The sequence below is a fragment of the Sardina pilchardus genome, chromosome 15, assembly GCF_963854185.1.
Source record: "Sardina pilchardus chromosome 15, fSarPil1.1, whole genome shotgun sequence".
In the NCBI taxonomy this organism is placed as follows: Eukaryota; Metazoa; Chordata; class Actinopteri; order Clupeiformes; family Clupeidae; genus Sardina; species Sardina pilchardus.
In genome coordinates, this window is record NC_085008.1 from 24,105,308 (window position 1) to 24,116,705 (window position 11,398).

Below are 11,398 nucleotides of genomic sequence, written 5' to 3' on the forward strand. Positions count from 1 at the left end.
CTTGAGCAAGGCACTTAACCCCAAGTTGCTGCAGGGACAATGGCTCTGTGATATAAGTGACATGTGGAAAAAAGTTTCTGTTAAATGAATAAATCGAGGGCTGAGAACCAAAGGGGTGTAAGTGACATTTTGGTCAAAATTGAGTTATATACTGTATATCACCTGAAAGCTCTTGATGAGCTCTCTTAGCTGACACAATTATAGAAGTAAAATATTTATAAATATATATGTTTCTAACCCAAACCTGTGAGAAGGGTTTGACTCCCTGATGAAGGCTACTTTGCCGAAACGCGTTTTTTTTAGAAAGGAATAAGAGCGACTCTTATTGGGAATACATTTACTGTACAAGGAGAGGAAAGAGTGTACAATGCATAATTTATCTGCCAAGAATTTTATTTTGAATGCAAAAAAAGTGTAGAAATATGATAGTGAGTCGGATGTCACGTGAGTGAATATTTCTACATACCATACAAAAATAGATGCAATCTTTATTCGCAAAAGAAACCCCACATTTACTGCACAAATAAAGGACAAGAAGGTTTGAAAAACACAGACGTGTAACTTTGCAATAGCATGCAATAGCCTAGTGTCCATGCAGAATGGCTAATTGGCTGAGAGGCATCATTCAATGACAAGACCTAAAGGTGACCCTGCTCCTCCGACTTAACCGACCCTTTTGGGAGCATCAGTAGCCCTGATTCTAGTCACACTGATTACTAGTCGCATCATTCACTTGTTCACCACAATCTACTGTATGGGCCTTGCTCATGGTATGTATGCATTTTACTTATTTACATAATTATATTTATATATTTTATCATGTATTTATCTTGTGCTACTTGACCATCCTTCTTCTTAAACCAACTTGTATGAGATACTGTACAACCTGCATGAGATACAACTCAAAGCCTGCTCTGTGTACAACTCTCTCCTATGGTGTCACCACAAGCAAAATAAACATGTCTGCAGTCATCCTAGGTGAACACAAAAAGGAGGGGGAGGGGGGGGATCCTGGTCTGGTATCCTGCACCAGCCACAAAGGGAGGGGGGGGGCAAATTATTCAATACATTTCTTTACCAATAGCCCAAAATTTGCAGTCTCTCTATTGCAATCACAACCCTCATCAACTTATCTGAATGGCTCTCTTCCTCTCCCAACTCCCCATATCACAATAGTCCGAATCGGTGTACTTAAGAACTGAAGAGCTCAGGTTGAAGAGGTCTGAAGAGCTCGGTTTCTAGGAGGCTCTCGTTAGGCGTAGAGAGTTAACGACGCACAGGGGCACAGGGGCACCAGGATCCGTCTGGAACTGTCAACGGCGGCTCGTCTTCACAGTCGTGTGGGTTTAGGCCTCGCTGTCGTCGCCCTGTCCTCCTCCTCCTCCGGCCCGGTCCCATATCGCCAGGTCTTTTTCCTCTTCCTCTTCCTCGCCGATGCCGGGGCCTTGGGCTGCATTACCGTAGCCGATGTCCAGCACCTGCAGGTGCACCAGGTGGGCGAAGGAGCTCTCTTTCACGGCGTTCGCTGACAGTGGGTTGAACCTTAGCGGCAGAGAGACAGGAAATGAGAGAGTCAATCAAAAGATGGGGGAGGGGAGTTTTCTGTCCATCAAATGCACAGCCCTGCTGTCTTACACCTCATTCATTTACATTATACAGATGAGATGTCTTCAAGGCTACTGTATGTCTTCAAGGCAAGGCTCATCTTCAGTCTCAGAGTCAGTGTCAAACATGACTGGTACCACGTGAGGTCATATTCATTTTTTAATCACCTGACAGTTTCACAGAGTCTTTGTGTTTAAATGTTTAAAAATAGAATTAGAAGGACAAACGTGACAAGGACAAAAATAAATATTTAAGCAATATGACCAAGGACATCGCATTTCGTGATGACTCATAGAATGGCTCTTGTCGACCGGATCTAATTGTTGTATAAAAAGGGGTTTTTTTTAGCATTTTTTTATTTGGCATCACTGAGCTGGCAATGCTGAATTTCAAACATGCTTCAGTGTTTCAAGTGGAAGCCCATAACAGATGCACGTACACAGTGCACTATTAGGGAGATGCTCAGGCAATCAAACTCTCAGGTGGTGCACTTCATTATCACCATCATCAACGGCTCATTAAACTAAGCTGTAAGTGAATCCCAACATTTGAGGGCAAGTGGAGAGACCCACAGAACAGGCAGGCAGGCGAGCAGGCACCACGACCCTGCTTTGGAAAAAAAAAAGAGAAAGAAAGAAAAATCGAATTAGCCGAGAGTGAGAGAGAGAGAGAGAGAGAGAGAGAGAGCCATGTTCCAGTCCTCCGAAGGAAATGGAAAAAAAAAATACGAAATGCCCCTTCCGTTTCCACAGGACTTCAAGGTTCAGTTTGACCTCATCGGCAGCATGGAGCAAACGGCACGCTCTCTCAGAAGCCTCTTCCATTAGGGCCAGGGGCCATTTCCACTCGGCAGCATCGGGAACGAAAAAAAAAGAGAGAGAGTGAGAGAGAGATGGAGAAAGGAGCAGCGGAGAGCAGAGGAGCGTGGGGCAGGGTAGCAGAGATGTGGTGGACAAGCCTGTAGTCGCCGTGAGTCATCGAACTCATGTCAGCCAACCCACACGCCAAGTACACAACAGGGAAGGCATTCAGAAAAACACACACCCACGCGCACACATGTCTCCACGCATGTGCAATTAAATACACCCATATCAGTTGGTTGGGAAAAAGGAACACACACTCACACATACAGTATATATGCATCACAGATACGCGTACGCAGTATACGCAGCACATATACACACACGTGTGCACACCCACTCACAAGCACACACATACACACACACAGATAAATGTGTCACATAGTCACAAGTGGAAACCAAAATGTTCAAAATCAAATGCAGGCAGACAAAGACACAACACACACACACACACACACACACACACACACACACACACACACACACACACACACACACACACACACGGAGACACACACACACACACACACACACACACAGAGTAATATAAAGACACATGAACACAACTGTTGATGTGTTGCTGTGCAGAGGGCTCCCAGAATAGCTCTCCAGCTGTGAAAATGGCCCATCCCCACAGATGTGGCTGTGGACAAACACAGAGCACTTCGGCAGAAACTGAATCGATACAAAGAAGATTAGTGCGGCTACGCCTCGGAGTGGCACGCAAATGTTCATCTCCGAATTCTCATCAGCCCTCGCAAGCCGACTGAGAGAGAGTCAATAACACAACTCTGAATGAACCCACTTGACTCCTCGTCCCTTCTCTTTCTCTCTTAAATACACAGTCAGACAGATATGTATGCTCAAATACAAACCACAAATGTGGTTAAATGTTACATAGTCTTGATGTGATGCCTGTAGGGGTTCAAAATAATCAAATTCAAGAGGTAGTCAGCACAATCCCATTTGATTATTCAAAAATTAACATCCTCTTAACAGGACAAACAACTTGGCTCAGTGCTGTTTGTGCGAGAGCACTTCAAAAGAGTGTATTTGTGTCTGGGGCTATCTGAAAGCTGGAGAAATCTTACATAACTATAAGATAAATATCAGCCAAACAATCATTTATACCCCAGGGATCATCTTCAGCACAAGGACATACATCATGCAGATGGATTTCATCACTTTTCTCTTGTGTTTCTCTTGTGCTCTCTTTCTCTCTCTTTCTCTCTCTCTCTCTCTCTCTCTCTCACACACACACACACACACACACACACACATAAAAACACACACAGACACAAACAGTCTTTCTTTCTTTCTTTCTTTCTTTTTCTTCCTATCCTTTTCCTTTCTCTCTCTCACACACACAATCTCTCTCTCTCTCTCTCTCTCTCTCTCTCTCTCTCTCTCTCTCTCTCTCTCTCTCTCTCTCTCCCATACACATACACACCCAAACACATGTCCAGTGCTGTGAATGAGGTAATAGAGAACAGTGAGAGTGGACTGGGCTCCAGACGTATCACTCTTCCTCCAACCACACAGCCAGAAGTGGACACTGGATACACATGTGCATGCTCACGCCCTTCCCAAGTCTAATGGCAGAAACCAGCACAGCCTAGAACTGATCCACCATTTTCTTCTGGGGCTGCTCAATTGAGCCAAAAAATCATTATCACTAATACTTTTGTTCAATATTGAGATCACTATCATACTTAGTCATTTTGAAACTATCATCCAAATTGAAATGTAAACATAATCCGAGAGAAAAAAAGTACATGCAAAAAGATGATGCACATAACAACTGAAGACAAAAAGAGAATATTGTTATTTTCATTTTCTATATATGAATATTGTTGTTTTCATAATTATTGGAAGTCATAAACACAAGCGTGTGCCTGTGTCTGTGTGCATTTGTGCGCGTGTGTGTGTTTGTGTGGTTGTGGGTGGTGCAGAGCAGACCCACCTCAGAAAGATGCCCTTGATGTTGGGCGTGCTGTCAAAGGCGGTTTCGGGGAGCCGGCTAATGCGGTTATGCTGGAGGTGCAGGAACTCAAGAGACTCGGGCAGGTCCGGCGGGATATGAGACAGCAGGTTGCCTGACAGATCCAAGGTCTGTAACGCATATCAACAACACACACCGACACACATAATCAGGACACGTATATACACACACGCAATATCACACACACCGACACACATAATCAGGACACGTATGTACACACACGCAATATCACACACAGAATATCCTGACACATATAAACAAATCCACCAAACATCTGGATCTCAGACAAAGAGAGAGAGAGAAAGAAAAAGACAGAAAGAGAAATAACACATCATCATGACATACATACACTCTCTCACCAAATCTTATGTCAACTGCATAACTATGTTAAAAGCTGGCCAAGCATTTAACTAAATGGCCATTTGTCAAAATAATGGTAAAACTACTAACGGTTATTACTCCAAACGAAAGATTTCTAAGAAGTCCCAAATGTCATTCTAGCCCCTACGCGTCGTTTCCAAGAATATCACAATTACATCCATCAGTGTTCACTCTAATTCAATCATCTGTATTTTTGTTGAAAAATGTTTGTGCCTACAGAGTCAGTCATTTTCCACTGCGTCACCTCTTTCCCTCTCAGTATATTGTTCCTTCCCTTCTTTCTCTCCTGCTTCTCTATCTGTTCATCCCTCTCTCCCTTCCTCCCTCACCATACACTGCACATCCCCCCTCCTTTCTTCCTCTCCTCCCACTCTCTCCCTCTATCCTCCCTCCCTCCTATACCATCAGCACATCCCTACCCTCTCCCTTACTCTTCTTCTCCCTCCTTCTCTCTCTCCATTCCTCCCTTCCTTCTCCTCTCCCTCCTTCTCTCTCTCCATTCAACCCCTCCTCCTCTTCCTCCTTCTCTCTCTCTCTCTCTCCATTCATTCCTCTCCTTTCCTCCCTCACCGTCAGCTCAGTGACCTCCTGCCACGCGCCCTGGTAGATGGAGTTGAGCTTGAGCTGGTTGTTGGCCAGGTTGACCTCCTTGAGCTTGCCCATGCCGGCCAGCGCGCCCTCGGGGATGCTGTCCAGCCGGTTGTCCTTGACCTTGAGCACCTGCAGGCTCCGCGGCAGACCCAGTGGCAGCGCGTGCAGCCCGTTGCCCGACAGGTCCAGCCGCTCGAGCAGCCGCAGCTTGCGGAAGGCCTCGCGGTGCAGCCGCGCGTTGGTCAGCCGGTTGTAGCTGAGGTTGAGCTCGGTGAGCGTGTAGAGCAGCACGAGGTCGTTGCGGCCGATTTCGGCGATGCGGTTGTGCAGCAGCATGAGGGTCTTGGCGCGGCGCGGCAGGCCGCGGGGCACGCGCTCCAGCAGGTTGTGGTACATGTGCAGCGTGTGCAGCTTCTTGAGGCCGCGGAAGGCGGCGGGCTCGATGAAGCGCGAGCGCAGCTGGTTGTTGTGCACCAGCAGGTACTCCAGGTTGCGCACCTGGACCAGCGCCGAGGCCGAGATGCTGCGGATGGAGTTCTTCTCCAGGTGGAGCACCACCAGGTTGCGCGGGAGGTTGTCGGGAACCTCCGTCAGGTTGTTGTTGGAGAGGTCCAGGTACTCCAGGTTCCTCAGCTGACTAATGAGTGGAAGAGAAAGACGCAAAATGTGTTCCCATATGAGAAAAATCAATAACATTTATTCATCTGCGTAGTATGATAAATGTATTTTCATTTATGTAGTACAATATGTGGTAACACACAAGTCCTTCCTGCTATACTATGGAGAATAATGTTCTCTGTGCTTCTGGCTGGGGAATGCTCACAGCTTGAGGCTGATCAAAAATCAAGCCTGATTAACATAATACATCATGAAGCACACAACAGTAATGCCCTATTAGCAAGAGACAATGCAGTACATCCGTGAAGGTCTTCTAGTTATTATACATGGCAGTAGCCTGAATCCTACATGTTCTCTACAGACCATTTATGCTAAGAGGATTAATCAAGGTTGAAATACCGTTATGGTGTACAATTATGAAGGTTGAAACATCGTAATGGGCCGAGCTAACTAAGCAACTAAGCAACTAAGCAACGGCAAAAACATTTGACTTGCCAACACCCACAACACCACAGGTTCCACTGATAAAAAATGAGCTACAGTTTGGTTATTGTCGAGAGATATTGGCAATGATGATAATATTCTGAGAACAAAAAACACACCACAAATGGCCCAGAAGCCTGCTGGAAAGTGAGTGTATCTCCTCATCATATCAAGTTTAATTTAAAATAAAATGTAACTCTAGACCTACGTGCTTTCAAAAATGGAGAGTTACATTTTATTTTAAAATCTACTAAAATTTTACTTTAGATTTTACACAAATCAATGAAAACCAATACAATGTTTCTGAGATCACAAACAAAGATGGGGCAAAAATGAGTGAAGCAGAAGGAGATAGAGGGATGGACTCACGACAGTACGTTTCTCCACGAACAAAAGATGTCCTTATTACAGCAAAATGGGGCCTCATAGCACAATAAGAACTCAAGAGTTGTAGTATGTGACATATATGAGTTTGTGTGTGGGTGCCACAAGGCCAGCCTTTAGAAATGATGGAGTGGAGTATACCGATCTGCTTTTATTCATGTACCTGAAGGTTTCATTGTCCATGCCATCGTTGCTGAGGAGGTTGTTCTGTAGGCAAAGTTCCCATAGGTTGGAGAGGTTCTCAAAAGCACCCGAGGGAATCTTGACCAGCTTGTTATTCTGAATGCAAACAACCCCCACAAAGCATAGTAAAAGTGCAAGCATTGTCAATATGCCGTAATGCCTCTAAATTGTGCGCATCTCAATTAATATTTTGAAATTTGCTTAATGTTGTTTAATTTGTTGTTTGTCACAATCAATTGTTTTGTGTGTCCTTTTCAGGTGTAGCATTAGGGACAGGGTGGTGTGTGGTTCAGAGAGGGGTTCACCTTCAGGTGGAGCCTGTAGAGGGCAAGGGGGAGGTTCTTGGGGACCGAACGCAGGAAGTTGCTGGACATGATGAGGATTTCTAGGCTGCTTGAGCCATTGAACATGTCCTCAGGGAGGCCTGCATCTGTCAGCTTATTGTTATGTAGGTACACTGATCTAGAAGAGTTAACAGTAAGGGGACACACACAGAGAGAGACACACACACACACACACACACACACACACACTTTTAGTACATAAAAGTACATTTATATACAAATCATCCATCTGTTCGATTGATTGCACTAATACATTTGATTTTGATTTGATTTGATTTGATTTGGATCCCCATTAAATGAAAATAAATTGCACCTAAGCAGTAGAATGTTTTTGTATCCAAACATCTAGAAAAGCTTTGCCATGAGCTTTGGATCTAACTAGATTTAAAATCAAAGAAATAATCAAAAACACACTTTAAAATCAATACAAAGGCGAAGCAGCAGCAGTTATCCTTACTTGAGGCCTGGCTTCTGGCCAAACGTGTATGGGTAGATCTTGGTGAGTTGGTTAGCGGCAAAGTCTGCACTGACCAGGGATGGTGGAAGGTGCTTTGGAGCTGCAGTGAGCTTTGGTACAAAGAGACAGAGTTGGAGAGGGTTAGCAAAGGGTCATCAGGAGTTCAAGGTGTCCAGCAGTCTTTTAAGATTGGGTGCCTCTCATGCAGCGTTTATACGTCCTCCCTCGCTCCTCGATGCCTCGATCCTCACTGATCTACATAAAGAATGATGGGGGGGAAACAATGGGATAGTCTATCCAGTGTTAGTTATAGATCAGTGGGAACGCCCCTCGAGGATCGAGCATCGAGGATCGAGGAGGCATAATGAGAGGCACCCATTGACCATTACTCTGGGGAGTCTGTGCTTTATTTCTACTGCACAAGGGGCAGCGTGGCCTACTGGTTAGGGTTTCGGTGTCCAGTGGCAGTTCAGGCTGTCTTTAGGCCCAGAGAGTTCTATGCAAGAATTCGTCCACACATACAAGCCTCCTGGACATACAGTAGTGGCTGAGACATCCATCTCGATAAGAAGGCACTGTTTGAGCTTTTGGCAAAAGTAAGGGTACATGAATTATTATGAATTCATGATTTATGCATTATGTTTGCATCCTTATGAATTATGATTTATTAAGCTTGATCATGATTATTTCTTTTTGATCAAATTAATTTATTCAGTGGTCGTCCCTGCTCAAATTCTGAATTTACTGAGTTACATAAAATAATAAGATAAGTTGACTTGTTGATGTATAGTCTGCCAATACAATACAGCTCTTGAGTTCAGCTCTGCCGACGTTTGTGTCTGTGCAACCGAAGACCCAAAAATGGAGGCTTTTAACCTGATCTTCAACTGCTGACAAATCAGGGACAGGGCTGTCAACATGACTCATAGGCTTTTAGCTGGTCGCGAATCACGGTACAATTGAGTCCATTTTGTGTGGTTCTCGGTAACAGCGGAGCTACAGAGAACACCTAAGTCCAGTGAAATAAGGACACACAGAATGTTGTTCACACAGTGTCACAGCAATGTCCATTTCTCACAATGAACGTCGGAAAAGTAAATCACTTCCAATGAGGTAACCTAGAGTAGACACACCATCTCTATCTTTTGACTGCTCTCTTATAAATGACCGTAGGTCATCTCATTGCCTGGTGGCTGAAACGGTTGCAGTGTGGACAGCAACAAAGCGTCGACATACGACCATGGCCGCCTGCAGTGAGAACACGGTATTAAAGATCTGATATTCCCCTGTTGCTGGTGAGGATGGCTTTGCCCTTGGGCACTGTGTTAGGTGAAAACAACGTGTGCACGCGTCACCACACGCACTATAAATAAGCCAGCTGCTGCTGTTTGGACAGGCTTCAGAAGTAATAAAAAGAGGCCCTTGGGCATGTACACACTAAAAGAGACCGGGCCCCTGACACAGATCACATCAAGTGGATCTGCAGCACGTCACGTCACGGCCATGTGGGGTCAGACGATCCCCATTCACTTGGCTACCTTCTGACAGACACCTTAAGGCTCTGAGAAACAGAGAGAGGGAGAGAGAGAGAGAGGGAGGGAGGGAGGGAGAGAGAGAGAGAAAGAAAGAGAGAGGGAGGGAGGGAGAGAGAGATAGAGAGAGAGAAAGAGAGAGAGAGGGAGGGAGAGAGAGAGAGATAGGGAGAGAGAAAGAGAGAGAGAGAGAGAGAGAGAGAGAGATAGAGGGGAAGTTTGGCAGCTCTAGAGCGGCATGTGTCTGCGAAGCTTAGGGCACTGTCAAAATCCCCCAAGATCCTCCAGGATCTCTCTCACACGCTCATCCTTTTTAAGTCAGAGAGCAACAAATCTGTCCATCGCAACCCAACGTCCAAAAGGCTGCAGCAGCGCTAGCAACAGTGTTTTAGATCCGAGGACTTGGCACAGACATCCGCAGAGTGATTAAGCCTCCAAGCTGGCACGGGGTGTGGGGTGGTGGGGTGGGGTGGTTGGGTGGAGTGGGGGGTGGTGGGGCTGATGGCTGCTGCCACTCTCCCCCTTGGTAACAGCTGGCTTGAGGCTGCTCAGAGCTGAGCAAACCAGGGCAGAGCAGCAAGGTCTACGGACTGTAAGCTGCCATCAGATTTGCCCAAAGGTTGTGGTATTTGGGATTGAGATGAGAAGAAAAACGGCAATTTACGAATGCCAGAGAAATCACGACACACACACACACACACACACACACACACACACACACACACACACACACACACACACACACACACACACACACACACACACAAGCACACACAGACATAAATGAAAGACATTCACAATCTATTTCCAATCACTTATCCAAACCATTACTAAGGAGTGGACAGTACATTATGTCCAGCAATTTCATGAGCAGGCCACTCTCCGCAAGAGGTATTCACAACTGCTTTTAACCTACCTTATTATTGGCCAGATACAAGTAATTCAGTTGTTCCAGTACTTCAAACCCCTCATCTTCAAGACCTTGAAATAAACACACACGTACACACACACACACACACACACACACACACACACACACACACACACACACACACACACACACACACACACAGAGTGGGTTGTACATATGTCAATATGGAATTCAGTAAAGAGAAAATGGCAACAAATGGAAGGATAAATCTGTGTGTCAGAGGTATAAAAAAAAAATGGTACCATTTGTGGTCTCACTAAGTCAAAACAGTGCAGAAAGGTATTTCTGCTGGCAAATCCCACATAACACAGTCCAGTCCTCCCAGAGCTGAATCTACATCCAGCAAGGGTGCGTACCCAGCTTCAATTAAATAAGCCCCGGATTTCTCCCTCTGCCTGTAAAGGAATATTCTGGACTTTTCTCTCAGCCTTTCCAACATTTCGCATCTGTTTCACACTGCTAGTGACCAAAGGCAATCAAGTCAACACATATTGTTGGATTTAAAAAAGGAGGGAAAAATCGGACAATTTCTACGAATCAGAGTTTTTATCATTATTTTACTTTAGGCAGTTCTGCAGCATAATGTGAACGACTTGAAAAGCTTTAAAAGTTGAACCATGGCAATCGTTGTATTTTCCACAACACACCACTGAATAGCACATGAGCATATTGAAACCCTGAAGCTCAGCAAAAGGAATAGATTATTCCTTCATGTGCCATTCAAAGTGCTGAGTATGGTTTGACATTTACCAGAAGGGGTTTGGTAACGCTGTTATGTTATTCTCGGTTCTGTTAAACCTACAAGTCTTTCATCAGATTCATCGTCATTATATTCATAAGAAAAAAAAAACTCTCCTTTAAGGTTCATGGCCTTCTATGCTCTAGCGGTTACAGTACCTTGAGTAGTGAGGCGATTGTTCTGTAGGTTAAGAGTCTGCAGTTGGTGGAGGCGTTCCAGATCGTCGGTGGTGACCTCTGTGATCTGGTTATTCTGAACAATACAGAGAGGAGAGGATGCTTGAGGGAG

General features: G+C 45.1%; 1 protein-coding gene across 3 annotated transcripts in view; it reads right to left on the reverse strand.

Annotated features, from left to right (window-relative positions):
• Window positions 1–375: 375 nt before the first annotated feature.
• podn (podocan) overlaps window positions 376–11,398 on the reverse strand; it is a 17,198-nt gene continuing 6,175 nt past the window's right edge. For all 3 annotated transcript variants that reach the window (XM_062555848.1, XM_062555849.1, XM_062555850.1), the window contains 8 exons: window positions 11,269–11,362; window positions 10,357–10,421; window positions 7,909–8,018; window positions 7,413–7,569; window positions 7,088–7,203; window positions 5,419–6,076; window positions 4,429–4,577; window positions 376–1,542 (listed from right to left, as the gene is read on the reverse strand). In XM_062555848.1, coding sequence (XP_062411832.1) covers window positions 1,347–1,542; window positions 4,429–4,577; window positions 5,419–6,076; window positions 7,088–7,203; window positions 7,413–7,569; window positions 7,909–8,018; window positions 10,357–10,421; window positions 11,269–11,362 — 1,545 coding nt within the window. In that variant the 3' untranslated portion in view covers window positions 376–1,346. The remainder of the gene's footprint in view (window positions 1,543–4,428; window positions 4,578–5,418; window positions 6,077–7,087; window positions 7,204–7,412; window positions 7,570–7,908; window positions 8,019–10,356; window positions 10,422–11,268; window positions 11,363–11,398) is intronic.